The 21192-nt window shown below is 48.2% G+C and overlaps 1 protein-coding gene across 1 annotated transcript in view; it reads right to left on the reverse strand.

Annotated features, from left to right (window-relative positions):
• The window catches only part of LOC106603922 (teneurin-2), a 132637-nt gene extending 117525 nt beyond the window's left edge, over window positions 1–15112 (reverse strand). Inside the window, exon 1 of the mRNA XM_045717387.2 lies at window positions 14555–15112. Within this exon, the coding sequence (XP_045573343.2) occupies window positions 14555–14570 (16 nt within the window). The 5' untranslated portion in view covers window positions 14571–15112. The remainder of the gene's footprint in view (window positions 1–14554) is intronic.
• Between the last annotated feature and the right edge of the window lie 6080 nt (window positions 15113–21192).

Consider the following 21192-nt stretch of genomic DNA (forward strand, 5'->3'; position numbering starts at 1 on the left):
CCCCCTACATCTACATACAGGGCTGCTGCACCCCCCCCCCCCTACATCTACATACAGGGCTGCTGCACCCCCCTACATACAGAGCTGCTACACTTCCCCCTCTACATACAGAGCTTCTGCACCTCCCCCCCTCTACATACAGAGCTGCTGCAATCCCCCCTACATACAGAGCTGCAAACCCCCCTACATATAGAGCTGCTGCAACCCCCCCACATACAGAGCTGCTGCAACCCCCCCACATACAGAGCTGCTGCAACCCCCCCACATACAGAGCTGCTACACTTCCCCCTCTACATACAGAGCTTCTGCACCTCCCCCCCTCTACATACAGAGCTGCTGCAATCCCCCCTACATACAGAGCTGCAAACCCCCCTACATATAGAGCTGCTGCAACCCCCCCACATACAGAGCTGCTGCAACCCCCCCACATACAGAGCTGCTGCAACCCCCCCACATACAGAGCTGCTGCACCCCCCCACATACAGAGCTGCTGCACCCCCCCACATACAGAGCTGCTGCACCCCCCCACATACAGAGCTGCTGCACCCCTCTACATACAGAGCTGCTGCAACCCCCCTGACATACAGAGCTGCTACAACCCCCCCTACATACAGAGCTGCTGCAACCCCCCCTACATACAGAGCTGCTGCAACCCCCCTACATACAGAGCTGCTGCAACCCCCCCTACATACAGAGCTGCTGCAACCCCCCCCTACATACAGAGCTGCTGCAACCCCCCCTACATACAGAGCTGCTGCAACCCCCCCACATACAGAGCTGCTGCAACCCCCCTACATACAGAGCTGCTGCAACCCCCCCACATACAGAGCTGCTGCACCCCCCCACATACAGAGCTGCTGCAACCCCCCCTACATACAAAGCTGTTGCACCCCCCCTATTTACAGAGCTGCTGCACCCCCCACATACAGAGCTGCTGCACCCCCCCTATTTACAGAGCTGCTGCACCCCCCCACATACAGAGCTGCTGCACCCCCCCACATACAGAGCTGCTGCACCCCCCCACATACAGAGCTGCTGCACCCCCCCACATACAGAGCTGCTGCACCCCCCTACATACAGAGCTGTTGCACCCCCCCTCTACATACAGAGCTGTTGCACCCCCCTACATACAGAGCTGCTGCACCCCCCTCCTCGCCACCACATGCTGAGGCTGTCTATACACAGCAGGTCTTGCTGTGACATTTGCAGAGATTTATCATATCAGTTTCCCCCCAAGAAAAAAGTTGAGGACCAAAGGAAACCTGAGATACTCTGGCTTCAGCGATACTCCTCTATCCTCTAAGTCATGTTCAACACAGCTCCAAATGCTGATCTCAAAAGAAGGGGAGAGAGAGAGAGAAAGGGAGCAAGAGATAGAGAGAGAAAGTGAAGACAAGCCAGCTCCAATGTCACTCCAAGAGGAATTCAGACACATCCCACTCCCTAATGTGCATTATAAATTAAAATCTGATTATGTTGGTATTTTCATTGCGGAGGGCTTTGACGTGCACAATTAAAAAAATAATAATACGCACCTTAAATGTAAATGAGTGCTAAGCTTTTTCTTAACTCCTACTTGGACCAGTAGTACAGTAGTACAGTAGTACAGTAGTACAGTACTTTATTGCTTGATATGTTTAGTATCCATCGGCTCCATAATAAAACCTTTCTGTGGTCCTCTGTAGCTCAGGTGGTAGAGCATGGTGCTTGCTATGCCAGGATGGTGGGTACGATTCCCGACACAACCCATACTTAAAATGTATGTAAGCATTACTAAGTTGCTTTGGATAAAAAACGTCTATTATCCTCTTTCTGTTGATCCATATGAGTCTCAGTGCCCCCTCTCTCCTGGGCGAAGGCCTTTCCACGTAACAACCTTCAGCGCAGTCCGGGCAGAACTGACTCCATTTTGTTACAGCCTCTTTGTCATCACTCCCCGTGACTGGGATGGCTCCCTGCTGCATCCTCGGCGCATTCACAGCCCCAGTAGCCCCAAGCCCAGGCATCAGCGTGCACATAAAACCACGCTTTATTTCCCAAATGATCTCCAACAAAATCCCACTCAAGGTCAGATATATGTTTAGAGACAATCACTTGGCCGTTTACAGGGATAAATGGTGGAAGATAAATGACCCCTACCCACCAGGAGCTTTCTGTTCAACTTCCCACGCCTCCGTCTCATGCTCTTCTCTGTAAGTGTCTACACAAACACGACCTCTAATTACTTTTCACTTGATCCTATCGTTTCCTCCAAACTCTCCTCCACAGGCAACACCAGGATACTATTAGACACATCGCACCGGCCAATCATCTCCTCAGACGGCCTCTCCCTCTGATCTCACAACCACGAGCAGGAGCATGTGGTACCTTCACAACAGGCAGCAGTGGCGTCTCCATGTCCACAAATTGAAATGGAAATCCAACCATGTTCTCGTAACCCATGGAGACAACTTTTTTGCGCATTGTTTGATTTAAACTTCGGCTCGGGCACAGTTGTTCAATTTCACACGAGCCTATGGGTTAAATGATCCTCCACAATGTGATATGATGTCATACGTGTGTGCTATGATATATGACACGACATGACACCGGTGTCACAACGAGTTGACCTCCTCATCGATCAAACGTAGTAAAACATTATCCCTCAACCCAGCTACCCCTCCTCAACCCAACAGTAACGCCAATGGTTTTGGAGAGAGTGAAATATACTGAACAAAAATATAAACGCAATATGTAAAGTGTTGGTCCCATTTTTCATGAGCTGAAAAGAGCCCAGAAATGTTCCATAAGCACAAAAAGCTTATTTTTCTAAAATGTTGCGCACAAATTTGTTTACATCCCTGTTAGTGAGCATTTCTCCTTTGTCAAAATAATCCATCCACCTGACAGGTGTGGCATATCAAGAAGCTGATTGTAACGGCCGTCGAAAGGAGTAGACCAAAACAAGAAAACGAACGACAGCTAAACAGTTCTGTCAGGAACATGAACTAAACAGAAAGTAACCACCCACAAAACCCAAAGGAAAACAGGCTGCCTAAGTATGGCTCCCAATCAGAGACAATGATATACAGCTGTCCCTGATCGAGAACCATACCCGGCCAAAACAAAGAAATACACAAACATAGAAAAAAAGGACATAGAATGTCCACCCTAGTCACACCCTGGCCTAACCAAAATAGAGAACAAAGCCCTCTCTATGGCCAGGGCGTGACACTGATTAAACAGCATGATCATTACACAGGTGCACCTTGTGCTGGGGACATTAAAAGGCCACTCTAAAATGTGTAGTTTTGTCACACAATACAATGCCATCGATGTCTCAAGTTTTGAGGGAGCGTGCATTTGGCATACTGACTGCAAGAATATCTAACAGAGCTGTTGCCAGAAAATGGATGTTCATTTCTCGACCATAAGCTGCCTCCAAAGTCGTTTCAGAGAATTTGGCCTCAAAACTGCAGACCATATGTAAACACGCCAGCCCAGGACCTCCACAGCCGGCTTCTTCACCTGCGCTGTGGGAGGGAAAAAAATATTCTGATTGGCCTGGCATGGCTTCCCAGTGGGTGGACCTGGCTCCCAACTGGGTGGGCCTATGCCCTCCCAGGCCCACCTATGGCTGCGCCACTGCCCAGTCATGTGGAATCCATAGATTAGGGCCTAATTTATTTATTTCAATTGACTGATTTCCTTCTATGAACTGTAACTCAGTAAAATATTTGAAATTGTTGCATGTTGCGTTTATATTTTTGTTCAGTGTATAAAATCCTGCAGCACAATGTCCACAGCAGCCACAACAGCAGCAAACCCACATCTCTCCTAATGTACTGTGTGTCTTGCTGCAGACAGACAGATTAGCCCAGAACATGGCAATGTGGCACAGCAGGAGGGAGGCAAGGAGGCAAGGACCAAGACGTAGGCTCGGCTGCAAAGCACATCGGAAACCAGCCGTAATAATATCCCTATCATCTCTCTATCGTTGTATGTTTCATTATACAGACAGCAGGGAAACGGGCTAAGATGTGCTGACTCGACTCTCCATCATACAGTCCCACTTAAAGAGCCACTTCTGCCATCAGCTTTTGCCTTTTAATATATGTGTGATATAAATAACTTACTACATCGCGCGCCATACGGCTTGCCTTTGAAGTAGGATGTTTCCATACAGGCACTATTTTTATCCGGTGTCGCAAAAGAAACAAAACTGCCCTACTTTTCTATACCCCAACTCATCCTCAAGCCCCCCCCCCCCCCCCCCTCCCCCTCCCCATACGCTTATCCCCCCCCCAGCCTCCCCTCACAGAGGATCAAAGCAGTGAAAAATGACATTCCCTTCCAAACCAATGAGAGCAGCCTCTCCCCCCTGACAACACGTTCTGCATCAAATCACTGCTTTTAAAAAAAAGAAAAAAAATTGGGAACCTGCAAATCTACACGCATCAATGCTTCTCCATCTCCCTGCCACTGTCTATCACTCCCTCTAAGATGTTAGAGGCCATTCACTTGAAAAAAAGTGTTTTTCCTTTGCCACCAATCTGAAAGCACTCTTAATCCCAAAATAAGGGAAATACTCAAATGAACTGAAGCCTTTGAAGTGGGGAGAGGGGATTTGGTCACAGACACACCACATTGCTCAGAGTTGTATTTGAAGCAGGTCTCAACAGTAATGAGGATACACTTCTATCACAAAGATGCCATCTTTACTGTTTCCCCGGGATTCAGAGGGGTTGGGTTAAATGCGGAAGACGAATGCATTCAGTTGTACAACTGACCAGGTATAACCTCTTTCATTCAGTTGGACAGCAGACTAGGTATCCCCCCTTTCATTCAGTTGTACAGCTGACCAGGTATCCCCCCTTTCATTCAGTTGGACAACTGACCAGGTATCCCCCCTTTCATTCAGTTGTACAACTGACCAGGTATAACCTCTTTCATTCAGTTGGACAGCAGACTAGGTATCCCCCCTTTCATTCAGTTGTACAGCTGACCAGGTATCCCCCCTTTCATTCAGTTGTACAACTGACCAGGTATCCCCCCTTTCATTCAGTTGGACAACTGACCAGGTATCCTCCCTTTCATTCAGTTGGACAACTGACCAGGTATCCCCCCTTTCATTCAGTTGGACAACTGACCAGGTATCCCCCCTTTCATTCAGTTGTACAACTGACCAGGTATCCCCCCTTTCATTCAGTTGTACAACTGACCAGGTATCCCCCTTTCATTCAGTTGGACAACTGACCAGGTATCCCCCCTTTCATTCAGTTGGACAACTGACCAGGTATCCCCCCTTTCATTCAGTTGTACAACTGACCAGGTATCCCCCCTTTCATTCAGTTGGAGAGCAGACTGGGTATCCCCCTTTCATTCAGTTGTACAACTGACCAGGTATCCCCCCTTTCATTCAGTTGGACAACTGACCAGGTATCCCCCCTTTCCCTTTATTAATTTACTCAAGTTAACATACTGCACTGTAAACATGAAATCTGACTTCAATTAATGACATGCCCAGGGCTACGGCCAGGTGACCACTAAAATGCCTTTTAACAGGCATGTAGGTGTGCACGCACGTGCACCTATACACACACGCGCACACACACAAGCAGACACGCACACAGCCCTCTGGCAAATGCCAGTCACATATCAGCCTTCTGATAACTGGTAGCATCAGTGTCCAGGGGCCCAGAGTCTGGCTCTGGGGACAGACAGCAGGACGCATAGTGACAGCGCCAGTCTGCATGGTGACAGGGCCAGTCTGCATGGTGACAGGGCCAGTCTGCATGGGGACAGGGTCAGTCTGCATGGTGACAGGGCCAGTCTGCATGGTGACAGGGCCAGGCTGCATGGTGGCAAGGCCAGTCTGCATAGTGACAGGGCCAGTCTGCATGGTGACAGGCCCAGTCTGCATTGTGACAGGGCCAGTCTAAATGGTGACAGGACCAGTCTAAATGGTGACAGGACCAGTCTGCATAGTGACAGGGCCAGGCTACATTGTGACAGGACCAGTCTGCAAGGTGACAGGGCCAGGGCTGTGTGCTCTAGGATCAGCACACACTACTCCAGGCTCTGAGATCAGCCCCCACTACACCAGGTTCTAGGATCAGCCGCCCCTACCCCAGGCTCTAGGATCAGCCCCCACTACTCCAGGCTCTGGAATCAAGGCTCTGGGATTAGCCCCCACTACTCTAGAATCAGCCCCCACTACTCCAGGCTCTAGAACCAGCCCCCACTACTCCAGGCTCTAGAATCAGCCCTCACTACTCCAAGCTCTAGGATCAGCCCCCACTACTCTAGAATCAGCCCCCGCTACTCCAGGCTCTAGAACCAGCCCCCGCTACTCCAGGCTCCAGAATAAGCCCTCACTGCTCCAAGCTCTAGGATCAGCCCCCACTACTCTAGAATCAGCCCCCGCTACTCCAGGCTCTAGAACCAGCCCCCGCTACTCCAGGTTCTAGGATCAGCCCCCACTACTCCAGGTTCTAGGATAAGCCCCCACTACTCCAGGCACTAGAATCAGCCCTCACTACTCCAGGCTCTAGGATCAGCCCCCACTACTCCAGGCTCTAGAATCAGCCCTCACTACTCTAGGATCAGCCCCCACTACTCCAGGCTCTAGGATCAGCCCCCACTACTCCAGGCTCTAGGATCAGCACCCACTACTCCAGGCTCTAGAATCAGCCCCCGTTACTCCAGGCTCTAGAATCAGCCCTCACTACTCCAGGCTCTAGAATCAGCCCTCACTACTCCAAGCTCTAGGATCAGCCCCCACTACTCCAGGCTCTAGGATCAGCCCCCACTACTCCAGTTTCTAGGATCAGCCCCCACTATTCCAGGCTCTGGGATAAAGGCTCTGGGATTAGCCCCCACTACTCCAGGTTCTAGGATGAGCCCCCACTACTCCAGGCTCTGGGATCAAGGCTCTAGGATCAGCACCCACTACTCCAGGCTCTAGGATCAGCCCTCACTACTCCAGGCTCTAGGATCAGCCCCAACTACTCTGGGATCAGCCCACACAACTCTGGGATCAGCCCCCACTACTCCAGGCTCTAGGATCAGCCCCCACTACTCCAGGCTCTAGGATCAGCCCCCACTACTCCAGGTTCTAGGATCAGCCCCCACTACTCCAGGATCTGGGATCAAGGCTCTGGGATTAGCCCCCACTACTCCAGGTTCTAGGATCAGCCCCCACTACTCCAGGCTCTGGGATCAAGACTCTAGGATCAGCTCCCAATACTCCAGGCTCTAGGATCAGCCCCCACGACTCCAGGCTCTAGAATCAGCCCTCACTACTCCAGGCTCTAGAATCCGCCCTCACTACTCCAGGCTCTAGAATCAGCCCCCACTACTCCAGGCTCTAGGATCAACCCTCACTACTCCATGTTCTAGGATCAGCCCCCACTACTCCAGGCTCTGGGATCAAGGCTCTGGGATTAGCCCCCACTACTCCAGGTTCTAGGATCAGCCCCCACTACTCCAGGCTCTGGGATCAAGGCTCTGGGATTAGCCCCCACTACTCCAGGTTCTAGGATCAGCCCCCACTACTCCAGGCTCTGGGATCAAGGCTCTAGGATCAGCCCCCACTACTCCAGGCTCTAGGATCAGCCCTCACTACTCCAGGCTCTAGGATCAGCCCCAACTACTCTGGGATCAGCCCCCACTACTCTGGGATCAGCCCCCACTACTCTGGGATCAGCCCCCACCACTCTAGGATCAGCCCACACTACTCTTGGATCAGCACCCACTACTCCAGGCTCTAGAATCAGCCCTCACTACTCCAGGCTCTAGAATCAGCCCCCACTACTACAGGCTCTAGGATCAGCCCCCACTACTCCAGGCTCTAGGAACAGCCCCCACTATTCCAGGCTCTAGGATCAGCACCCACTACTCTAGGCTCTAGAATCAGCCCCCGTTACTCCAGGCTCTAGAATCAGCCCCCGCTACTCCAGACTCTAGAATCAGCCCTCACTACTCCAGGCTCTAGGATCAGCCCCCGTTACTCCAGGCTCTAGGATCAGCCCCCACTACTCCAGGCTCTAGGAACAGCCCCCACTACTCCAGGCTCTAGGATCAGCCCCCACTACTCCAGGCTCTAGAATCAGCCCTCACTACTCCAGGCTCTAGGATCAGCCCCCACTACTCCAGGTTCTAGGATCAGCCCCCACTACTCCAGGCTCTTGATCAGCCCCCACTACTCCAGGCTCTAGGATCAGCCCCCACTACTCCAGGCTCTAGGATCAGCCCCCACTACTCCAGGCTCTAGGATCAGCCCCCACTACTCCAGGTTCTAGGATCAGCCCCCACTACTCCAGGCTCTAGGATCAGCCCCCACTACTCCAGACTCTAGGATCAGCCCCCACTACTCCAGGCTCTAGGATCAGCCCCCACTACTCCAGGTTCTAGGATCAGCCCCCACTACTTCAGGCTCTAGGATCAGCCCCCACTACTCTAGGATCAGCCCCCACTACTCCAGGCTCTAGGATCAGCTCCCACTACTCCAGGCTCTAGAATCAGCCCTCACTACTCCAGGCTCTAGGATCAGCCCCCACTACTCTAGGATCAGCCCCCAATACTCTAGGCTCTAGGATCAGCCCCCACTACTCCAGACTCTAGGATCAGCCCCCACTACTCCAGGCTCTAGGATCAGCCCCCACTACTCCAGGTTCTAGGATCAGCCCCCACTACTTCAGGCTCTAGGATCAGCCCCCACTACTCTAGGATCAGCCCCCACTACTCCAGGCTCTAGGATCAGCTCCCACTACTCCAGGCTCTAGAATCAGCCCTCACTACTCCAGGCTCTAGGATCAGCCCCCACTACTCTAGGATCAGCCCCCACTACTCCAGGCTCTAGGATCAGCTCCCACTACTCCAGGTTCTAGGATCAGCCCCCACTACTCCAGGCTCTAGGATCAGCCCCCACTACTCTAGGATCAGCCCCCACTACTCCAGGCTCTAGGATCAGCTCCCACTACTCCAGGCTCTAGAATCAGCCCTCACTACTCCAGGCTCTAGGATCAGCCCCCACTACTCTAGGATCAGCCCCCACTACTCCAGGCTCTAGGATCAGCTCCCACTACTCCAGGTTCTAGGATCAGCCCCCACTACTCCAGGCTCTAGGATCAGCTCCCACTACTCTAGGCTCTAGGATCAGCCCCCACTACTTCAGGCTCTAGGATCAGCCCCCACTACTCTAGGATCAGCCCCCACTACTCCAGGCTCTAGAATCAGCCCCCACTACTCCAGGCTCTAGGACCAGCCCCCACTACTCCAGGCTCTAGGATCAGCCCCCACTACTCCAGGCTCTAGGATCAGCCCCCAATGCTCCAGGCTCTAGGATCAGCCCCCACTACTCCAGGTTCTAGGATCAGCCCCCACTACTTCAGGCTCTAGGATCAGCCCCCACTGCTCTAGGATCAGCCCCCACTACTCCAGGCTCTAGGATCAGCTCCCACTACTTCAGGCTCTAGAATCAGCCCTCACTACTCCAGGCTCTAGGATCAGCCCCCACTACTCTAGGATCAGCCCCCATTACTCTAGGATCAGCCCCCACTACTCCAGGCTCTAGGATCAGCTCCCACTACTCCAGGCTCTAGGATCAGCCCCCACTACTTCAGGCTCTAGGATCAGCCCCCACTACTCTAGGATCAGCCCCCACTACTCCAGGCTCTAGAATCAGCCCCCACTACTCCAGGCTCTAGAATCAGCCCTCACTACTCCAGGCTCTAGGATCAGCCCCCACTACTCCAGGCTCTAGGATCAGCCCCCACTACTCCAGGCTCTAGAATCAGCCCTCACTACTCCAGGCTCTAGAATCAGCGCTCACTACTCCAGGCTCTAGAATCAGCCCCCACTACTCCAGGCTCTAGGATCAGCCCCCACTACTCCAGGTTCTAGGATCAGCCCCCACGACTCCAGGCTCTAGGATCAGCCCCCACTACTCCAGACTCTAGGATCAGCCCCCACTACTCCAGGCTCTTGGATCAGCCCCCACTACTCCAGGCTCTAGGATCAGCCCCCACTACTCCAGGCTCTAGAATCAGCCCCCACTACTCCAGGCTCTAGAATCAGCCCCCACTACTCCAGGCTCTAGAATCAGCCCTCACTACTCCAGGCTCTAGAATCAGCCCCCACTACTCCAGGCTCTAGAATCAGCCCCCACTACTCCAGGCTCTAGGATCAGCCCCCACTACTCCAGGCTCTAGAATCAGCCCTCACTACTCCAGGCTCTAGAATCAGCCCCCACTACTCCAGGCTCTAGAATCAGCCCCCACTACTCCAGGCTCTAGGATCAGCCCCCACTACTCCAGGCTCTAGAATCAGCCCCCACTACTCCAGCCTCTAGGATCAGCCCCCACTACTCCAGGCTCTAGGATCAGCCCCCACTACTCCAGGCTCTAGGATCAGCCCCCACTACTCCAGGCTCTAGGATCAGCGCTCACTACTCCAGGCTCTAGGATCAGCCCCCACTACTCCAGGCTCTAGGATCAGCCCCCACTACTCCAGGCTCTAGGATCAGCACACTGAGGCAAATGGTGCTCGTCTTTGCATCATCTGACCCTGAGGAGCAGCCTGGCCGATGTTGTTCTGCACAGCTCCCCCTACAGAGGCTGTGCCAATACCCGGCTGCAGTGACGCAAATCACAAACAAACATAAATGTGTTAGGCATTGTCTCTTTATGTCCCTCTTATACATACACACACAGTGAGGAACACATTTGATACATATATATACAGGGCTATACTGTACGTCCTGCCCAATCAGACATACACACGCACACATTGCACTTGACTTAACACAGGAAAAACACTGCCTTGAAAAACAGAAGTGTGCTCCTTCCTTTGACAGTTGAAGGATAGAGTCAGTGATATACACACTCCAGTATTCATGATAGCTGGTATATATCGAGCCTCTCCAACCGAGGGAATTCATTAACATTCATCCCTTTATGGATCATGTTTTCCTTTCAAGACGATGAAAATGGGATTGCTTAGTCGTTAATTGAGAACCTTAATTACAGTTTTTTTCCTACACTGTTAATACATTTGTCATAAACCCAGCACTAACTATTCCTCTTTCTGCTAATCCATACACTGATAACACTGAATGTATTTAAGAATTGGTTCAAAAGCCTATGCACCAGGCCTCCCGAGTGCCGCAGTGGACTGATTCTAGAGGCGTCACAACAGCTCCGGGTTCAATCCCTCGACCAGGAGATCCATGAGGCGGCGCACAATTGGCCCAGCGTCGTCCGGGTTAGGGGAGGGTTTGGCCGCCCGGGATGACCTTGTCCCATCGCGGTCTAGCGGCCGGGCGCATACATGCTGACTACGGTCGCCAGGTGTACGGTGTTTCCGACGACACAATGGTGTGGCTGGTTTCCGGGTTAAGCAAAGAGTTTGTCGAGAAGCAGTGCGGCTTGGTGGGGTCATGTTTCGGAGGACACATGGCTCTCGACCTTCACGTCTCCCGAGTCCGTACATGAGGTGCAGCGATGGGACAAGACTGTAACTACGAATTGGTTATCACAAAATCGGGGTAAAAAGCACCACATATAGTCTGATTCTAAGAATATACAGTATTATAATCCTGTGCCGATCACCACATTAACCATGTTAACATCTCAGAAAGATTTATAGTTTGGCTCCCACATAGTGCCTTAAATATCCAACAATAAACACGCCTTATTTAATAACCTTAACTCTCCCAGCAGCTCTCTCTCTCAGCCAGGACTTGGCATGCGTCAAACTTGGCAGAGGCTTTGAGAAGTGATGCCTCCGTGTGGTGAGGGCACATACCAGAATATATTAGAGTAATGCACTATGAATTGGACCGTCCACCATGTCAATTATTAATGACAGTATCAGCCTCTGAGACATGGACTCTGAGTTGACCTGAAAAGAGGCAGAGAAGGAGAAGGCTAAATCAGTAATGGTGCGTGGGTAAAATCACTGGGAAGCCAAGACAGGAAATAAAAGACATATTACAACCGATGTGTTGTGATAATTGCGTTGTTTGCTCTATAACCTGCTCATTTATATATATAGGCCTAAAGGCTGAGACAATTAGAAGACACAGTGGCAGAATAAATTCAACCACACTTTTGATTCACCACAAAAATGGAGAGCAACATTTGTCCACAAAACCTATTGTATGTAAAAAAAAAAACTGTTACATGACCTTCAGCATGGTCAAATAAGTTAATGTTTCCCTCATTTTTGGACTACTAAACAACTATTGATTTAGAACCACGGAGAGTTACCGCAAATCACAAAGAAAACAGGAGCTGCCTCCACTATTCCAGCACCATTTACACTTCAACATTTCTTCATCTAATCGCCTCTGCTTAGTCTAATACAGTGACAACAAAAAGATACCAAAAACGATGTAGTCCAATCAACATAAGCTAAATATGATGTGGCTGTCCATGGTACTGATGTGTGTGTGTGTGTGTGTGTGTGTGTGTGTGTGTGTGTGTGTGTGTGTGTGTGTGTGTGTGTGTGTGTGTGTGTGTGTGTGTGCGTGTGGTGTGTGTGTGTGTGTGTGCGTGTGCGTGTGTGTGTGTGTGTGCGTGCGTGTGTTCGTGCAAGTAGAAAAAACATGTTGACTCCCCCTACTTGTAGAGAAAAGCCAATGCAATCATCCTCTCTTTCATGTTGCCTAAACGGTCTATGACTCTGTCATAACATACACACTTTTAGTTTTTGTTGTCCTAGGCTACCTGGCTAAAATGCTTGCTAGTAGTCTAACTTCCTTTCATGGGGAATGATGCGCCAGGCCAGCTAATTAATATTAGCCTTCTAAGTCTAGCTACATGTTGAACTTCTATCCTCTCAGGCTAGAAGCACAATGTATGCATTTATGGTTGGATCAGAATCGCCGTAATAATCATTGGCCAGTATAGAGAATTAAGTAAAAGTCCAAATCCCTATCTCCATCCATGGCTAATTTGGGAAAGGGACAATTTTAGCTAGCCAGCCACCAGAGGTCAATGACACAACGGGATGCAACAATTCAATTTTCTTCTGTCAATGATGTTTGGCTTCAGATGTGATGTGATTGGTGTTAAACTGGATTTGGATTTGGACCATTCACAGCTGAACTCACCGATTGGCTACTATTTTATTTTGTTATCAAGTGAGGCCAAATGCTCACTGGCTTTGCTTGCATCAATTCTATGGGAGACAATAGCATCAGATAGATGGGCTACACATACAGAGACAGAGCGGTGTTGTTTCGTTTGCTCGGATGCTTTCTCCCGTGAGATACATTCAGTCTCTTGTGAATTGAAGGACATTTATGAAACACAGAGAGATGACCTAAAGTTACAATATTTTGCATGGATTTTTATTATTATTTTTCTTGGACTTTATTTTTTGGGGAAGCCTGGCTCTCCTTGGCATCCGTGAATACACGTCACTGTGCTAAATAGGAATATTTCAACACAGCCAGTGTTGAAAACAGTACTAGTTCACAGCTAGTCAAGATAAAAATAGAGAGAGAGTGCTAGAACCTTGGAAAGAGAGAAGATGCTAATGAGAATGAGTCTTGTTTTAAAATATCAGGCTCCCAGAATGCATTTATGTACAGGCCAAACAACCGCTGCGGAAATTCTATGTAAAAAAGTCTCTGCCTAAATCCAAGACATAAAAAAACATATATTTTTATATTCAAAACACATCACAGGGCATGTCCAAGAATATATGTAGAAGATAGTGCAGTACATGTTGATGATTAGTAAATCACATTCTCAGAGGTACATGAAAATGGTTACATCCATTTTTCCTGAGACTGAGAATTACTTAAGAACAGTCCGACATTAAAAGGTGGGTTTTTATCTAAAACATTATGATTATTTGTGGAAGAGGGTAGAATAATTTAGCATTTTAAAATGACAACCACTCCCTCTTACTTTGATTGCAATCAGTTGTTCTGGGAGTTTCCCTGAACTCCATTAAATGTTTAAAACCTTTCTGAAAACAAGTTTCATCAGCCACAATCTGCAGATCAACTTAATTAAATCCAAATGCAACCTAATTAAATGCCCTTAGAGTGTATGATGCAACACATCAAGATGCAGTTTATAAATTGTACATAGGTAACACAAAATATTTGAATAATGATAAGGTGGATACATTGTTTATGTGATGTAAAATACCCCTGCCACCACACTTTTAAAAAAAATATATAAATAATTTGTTATGTATGATATTCTTGCCTTTCTATTAACGGCCAGGTGTTGTCAGATGAAGCCCTAGGCTACTACAGAACAGATTGCCTACATATCTGATACAAAAGCTACATCCTAAAAAGCAGATGTTGAAATGCATTGATTCCAAAGAGGCTGTCATTATAATGACAGTCAAAATTCAGTTCCAAAACACTATCAACGGACTGAAATAGGATATCTCACAACAGACGAACCCCCGGTATGTCAGCCAACTTTAAAACCATATCCAAGGGGGGGGGGGGGGGGGGGAGCGAGAACCACCCGAATATGATTTCAACAGCATCAAAGACGTCGTTGAATGAGACACACAATATCACTCGATTTATTCAGCTTACCTTTGCTTTTCACCATGCTGCAAACTTGGTTTGTGCTCTACTTATCCAAGAGAGCTGGACATTTCTTCCAGCATCGTCCGTTAAAAAGCAGTCGCGTTGTTCTGTGTCCGCGACAGACGCGCGCACCAAGACAACACAGCGAAAGGCGCGAAACTGGGGTAGTCAGCGGCGGAGGCGGTAGCGGGTAGCTTTGTCTGAGCAACGAATAGACTACAGACATCCAACCTATAGACATCAAAGTATAGACATCCAACCTAAATCCTCAGAGCTATTAAGAGCACTAACATGACCGTGAATTACACGCAGCCAAACTGACAAGAGACAAAGAGGCAGGCAATGGTGTACAGTACAAATGTTGCAGAGGGGCGGGCTGGCGCGTAAAGGTGAGCTCATGGTGTCATTATAGGGAGTGGATTTGTCTCAGCCTCCCGCATGCTCTACTAGATAACTCCTATCTCCCTCTTTACTAGGTAAACTCTTATCTCCCTCTCTCCGTTGCTTTTGCGACAAGTCTCTCAGGGATACATTGAATGCCTTTATGCTCTCGCTATGGGGTCAGGCAAATCCTGTTAAGAACATCATGCCATGCACCATCCATCTCCACTCCTACAGCTGTCTCTCTCTCTCTAGTATTCTACAGCTGACATGGGTAAACTCTGTAGTTGGCATAGACTACTGCAGTTGCCCAGACAGACATGTTTTTCATGTTGAGAGTCTGTGGGTGTCTTCACATCTCCCTGATTACTTTAAAGTTCATATAACAACCCGTCTGCGTGTGAATTTTCATGTATATTAATATTTATTATAGTAGGCTACAATATATTCCTGAATATTACAAAAATGTAGTCGATAAGTAGTTTAATATGCATCTGTGAAACCAGTTGTCTATGTAGTCCAGAAACATAGTATTCTAAGGTTAATCAGTCCATTGGATACAATTGTAGTTCTTGATGTATAAAAGAAGATTCAAGCCTAGTTCTGGAAACATAATAGCCTATGGGACTGGGAAATACCGGCTGTGCCGAATTATGAAGATCTGTTATTCAGTCACTGTCTATGTGTGTGTATGTGTGTGTGTTTGTGTGTGTGTGTTTGTGTGTGTGTGTGTGTGTTTGTGTGTGCACGCTCATGTGTTTGTCTGAAGGGAGAAAATTTGATTATAAAATCGGCCAATGTCCAATGTCCTTTTTAACTAGGCAAGTCAGTTAAGAACAAATTCTTATTTACAATGACATCCTACCGGTGGACAGTGGGTTAACTGCCTTGTTCAGGGTCAGAACAACAGATTTTTACCTTGTCAGCTCGGGGATTCAATCCAGCAACCTTTCAATTACTGGCCCAACGCTCTAACCACTAGTCTACCTGCCCCCCCAACACTCTAACCACTAGGCTACCTACCACCCCTACACTCTAACCACTAGGCTAACTACCACCCCTACACTCTAACCACTAGACTACCTGCCCCCCTACACTCTAACCACTAGACTACCTGCCCCCCTACACTCTAACCACTAGACTACCTACCACCCCTACACTCTAACTACTAGACTACCTACCCCCCCCCTACACTCTAACCACTAGGCTACCTGCCCCCCTACACTCTAACCACTAGGCTACCTGCCGCCCCTACACTCTAACCACTAGGCTACCTACCCCCCCTACACTCTAACCACTAGACTACCTGCCCCCCTACACTCTAACCACTAGGCTACCTACCACCCCTACACTCTAACTACTAGACTACCTACCCCCCCTACACTCTAACCACTAGGCTACCTGCCCCCCTACACTCTAACCACTAGGCTACCTGCCGCCCCTACACTCTAACCACTAGGCTACCTACCCCCCCTACACTCTAACCACTAGGCTACCTACCACCCCTACACTCTAACCACTAGGCTACCTACCACCCCTACACTCTAACCACTAGGCTACCTGCCCCCATACACTCTAACCACTAGGCTACCTGCCCCCCCCTACACTCTAACCACTAGGCTACCTGCCCCCCCCCCCCCACACTCTAACCACTAGGCTACCTGCCGCCCCTACACTCTAACCACTAGGCTACCTGCCCCCCTACACTCTAACCACTAGGCTACCTACCACCCCTACACTCTAACCACTAGACTACCTGCCCCCCCTACACTCTAACCACTAGGCTACCTGCCCCCCTACACTCTAACCACTAGGCTACCTACCCCCCCTACACTCTAACCACTAGACTACCTACCACCCCTACACTCTAACCACTAGGCTACCTACCCCCCCTACACTCTAACCACTAGGCTACCTACCCCCCCTACACTCTAACCACTAGGCTACCTACCCCCCCTACACTCTAACCACTAGGCTACCTGCCGCCCCACTTACTCTATAAGCACAGTACCCGCTTTTCTTCCATAGGTTTCAGCAGCTCTGCGTTATGAGGTGAGGAAATGTCAATAAATCAGCTACTCTTTTATAGATTCCTTTCCCTTAATATTTATCGTAACACTGAGCATAGAGCATCAACCCACAGTTAAGCAGAAGTGGTAATTCTAATTAGTTCTAATTCAAAAACAAACTGTCTCTCTCCTGAACCTGTGTTTCTGGCCAGCCCTGTTGACTGTGCGGCAACACCTTGACTGCTTCCAGGAGCCTTGCTATTGTACAATGACACTACAAAGCGCCAGCGCTTCCCACGCACAGGCATCCGTCCTCATTACCCGCAGCAGGTCTCGACTGCCAGAGCTCACAAAGGGTGCCGTGGCGCAGAAACCCGGCTGTGCCACAGAAAAACACCGGCACCGGAGAGTTAGGGTGAAAACAGAACAATAGTAGGTTCTGAGAGAGAGAGAGAAATAGAGGGAGAAAGAGAGAGAGAAATAGAGGGAGAAAGAGAGAGAAAGAGAGGGAGAAAGAGAGAGAGAGAAAGAGAGGGAGAAATAGAGAGAGATAAGATATGGAGGCAGTGCTCTGCCCTTTGTTGTTTCCCTGACAGGAAACAAACATGGAAATTGGGGATAAAAATGGATGAACATGCATCCTAGAGGCTCCAAACCCTGAACCCCGCTGCACTACACAGCACTGCACTGCACTGCACTAAGCTACACTACGCAACACTCTACAGCCTTACAGAGCTAAAAAAAAGAAATGGAGGCATGCCTTTGTTTAGCTGCTACTATTCAAAACTGCAGGTATGCATTGCAGACTGTACAGTAATGTTACATGTCTCCCAATAACAAAGGCAAAGTTAGACTACACACACACACACACACAAACACACACACACACACACACACAAAGTGACACCTAATACATTGCGGGCTCCCTCCTGAGATTGTGTGGCCCTGCTAAAACATGCTTTGACTCCCAATTCTCCCCTGTGCCCATTAGAGGTGAGAGGTAGCGTTTTTCCTCTCACAGCACACGGTCTTAAATGAGAGAAATTGGAAGAGCCCAGCCCAACTCAATGGGTTTCCTTCACACTTAGCTGTCAAGGCTCACTCCATGCACACAGCAACAAACAGTTTAACCTTAGCCTAAAAATAACAGGACACACACACACACACACACACACACACACACAGACACACACACACACACACACACACACACACACACACACACACACACACACACACACCCACACACACACGCACACGCGCACACACACAGACACACACACACACACACACACACACACACACACACACACACACGCACACACACACACCCACACACACACGCGCACACAAAGAAACACAAACCCAAGAGGGCCATTTATCAAAAAATGCCATAAAATCCATTTCAATTCTATTAGAATCCGCTGCAATATGATACTGTACATACACGGCAGTCCAATTTCTCCCAGCACTTCTAACTCCCCCGATTGCCAGCATGAACCACTCTATAACTCCACTCTGTGTTGGAGTCTTTCCCCCATATAGCTGAAGTACTCCAAATCGGGACTAAGCAGATCGTAGAATATTTCAACTACCCTCTTTGGCCCCGTTTAAACACACATATCAATAGTTCCAAAGGCAGAAAAGCTGAGGATTGATTTGCACAACAAGCAATTTGTTGATGCAAACGACTTTAGAAAGCAATTAAGCATCTCCCTCCATACATATTCATTTTATTTTTTATTTTTTTTATTCTCTCTCGTAGGGATGTTTAATCATGAGCACTTTTAATCAGGTAGGCTGGCAGACAGGTCTCGATCACCATCATTTATAAATTAGAAATGATGACAAAGGCCCACATTTGTTTCAATCAGAGTGGAACAATGCCTTGTGTTACTTCCAAATTGATTTAAGGGTGCTCAGCTTTTCACTGGGAGAAAGTTGGTCCCACATTATGTAAAATTAATTTCTTGACGTGAGTTTGTGCCTCCTGGGGAACAGGGCTGTTTGAGGAGGAGCAGTCACTGGAACCAGAACATTGCCCACACTAATGAACCTCTCAGGTGTTTACAGGATCCTGCGATGGGAAGGAGAACGATGGGAAATTAACAAACAGAGTAAAGCACAGCAGGTACACTGGAGTAAATGCAGGCGCAATAACACCATGGCTCTGTAAAGACTTCTATCTCAATTCCAGTCAGTTCATAGGAGTGCATTGCTTTCTGAACAAGTTTCATGTCCAATTCAACTGACAGAAATTGAAAAGGAATGGACCAAAACCCTCCTGTACAGATTTCTGTAGTGCTGCTGCTAGGCTAGATGCCCTTCCAAATGCATTTCATTTGTCTCTATACTAAATTAGAGCGAGGCGACAGTACAGAATGGCAGCTTTTATTTGTGGTATTGTCATACATATCTCAGTGTTTCCAATAGGATTCTGTTCAGCAGCGGGGGGGGGGGGGGGGGGGGGGGGGTTAGGTTTAGGGTTAACCTCCCCACTAGCCATGATTGGCTGAGATAATGAGTGGGCTGGACATGCCGAGAGATGAGTTCGGATTGGTCTGCCATATAGAAGACTTTTGACTATTTGAGCTGGACAGTCCAATCCTGCCGAACGCTTCTTTTTTTTTAAAAATGTAGCTGCATAAGTGTTTCTCTCCACTTTCTGGAGGCTCGAGTTTTGAAATCAGTGGAATTAGAGTATGATAGCTAAGGAGATGGGTTTATGTCTTCAAACGAAGGGCATTTGTGGCATGGATCCGTGACAGGGAGACACGTTCAGCATGCATGATGATGTATCCGGGTAAGATAGTCTAGCTAGCTACATTTTCAGACATGTTTCATTTCAAGCTAAAGTGTCCCTAGCTAACGTTAGGTGGCTGGCTCGTTAGCTAACATGTGACGTGATGTGTGTGATCTTACATGTTGTTTACCTAGCTAGGTTAATTGTTTAGCTAGCTAGCTAGGTACATGTCTTAAGCTAAAGTGTACAACACCCGTTGAATATGGCCGGTGTCAGTAAACGTCGGCAAAAAAACATAATGAAATTGTTGCCAGTAAAGCTGGTTAGGCTGTTTTCATGTTGTCCAGAGGTAAACAAATCTTCGGCCAGAGCGTCAAGTGTGCGCTCTGAATGCAAGGAGATGGATGGGGCTAAAGCTTAAGAGTGTGTGGACGATGCTGAATGGGTGTAGACAAAGAAGAGCTCTCTCACCGAAACACTAAAATACCCTTTTCTCAAAAGTGAGTTTACAAGTGTATCAACTTTCAAAACAGAATTACTTTCCCACTGTTCCTCAACAATGTAGTGTATGATATACCATTTTGTAGCTCGGAGTCTCTACCTTTATCCAATGGAAAAAACACAATTTCAAATTTTGCTACATAAGACCAAATCCAGGTGGTGAGTCACAATTTGCCATGGCTTATTCTTTGTTCTTTATGCCATCCGAGTGACTCAAACATAACAAAATCAATGGCGGGCCTATGCCATGCTATTTTGGGGGATTTTAGATTCTCCCTGACGGTCTAGTTTTTAATTTGGTGATTGTTAGTTCTAAAGGATGAACCCTTATCTTGTCTAAATACTTTATATGTGGTTTGAGTAATTTCAGGTTACACTGAAAACATTTTACCATATTTTTTTAATACTTTTTTTGTTTGTTGCCATGGCCGACCACGATTTAGCAGCGGTGGTGTGCCGCGGCTACTCAATGCATATATGGGAAACACTGTCTGTTTTTCCGTTTAGAAATACAAGCACTTTATGTATCTAGTCCCTCCATTTGAAGAAGTCCTAAGTATTTGGACAAATTCACTTATATTATATTAAAGTAGTCAAAAGTTTCGTTTTTGGTCCCATATTCCGAGCACTTAATGACTAGGATACATCAAGCTTGTGACTCCGCAAACTTGTCGGATGCATTTGCGGTTTGTTTTGGTTGTGTTTTGGATTATGCTTTTCCCAATAGGAAATTAATGGTGAATAATGTCTTGTGCCATTTTGGAGTCACTTTTATTGTAAGTAAGAATAGAAGATGTTTCTGAACACTTCTACGTTCATGTGGATGCTACCATGATTATGGATAATCATGAATGAATTGTGAATAATGATGAGTGAGAAGGTTACAGAGTCACCAAGATCATACCCCCCCCCCAAATGCTAACCTCCCCTGTTATTGGTAATGGTGAGAGGTTAGTATGTTTTGTTGTGGCCTCTGAACGGCATCACTCGTGATTATTCATCATTGTTCT

Source organism: Salmo salar, chromosome 04 (genome assembly GCF_965601325.2).
Source record: "Salmo salar chromosome 04, fSalSal1, whole genome shotgun sequence".
Classification (NCBI taxonomy): Eukaryota; Metazoa; Chordata; class Actinopteri; order Salmoniformes; family Salmonidae; genus Salmo; species Salmo salar.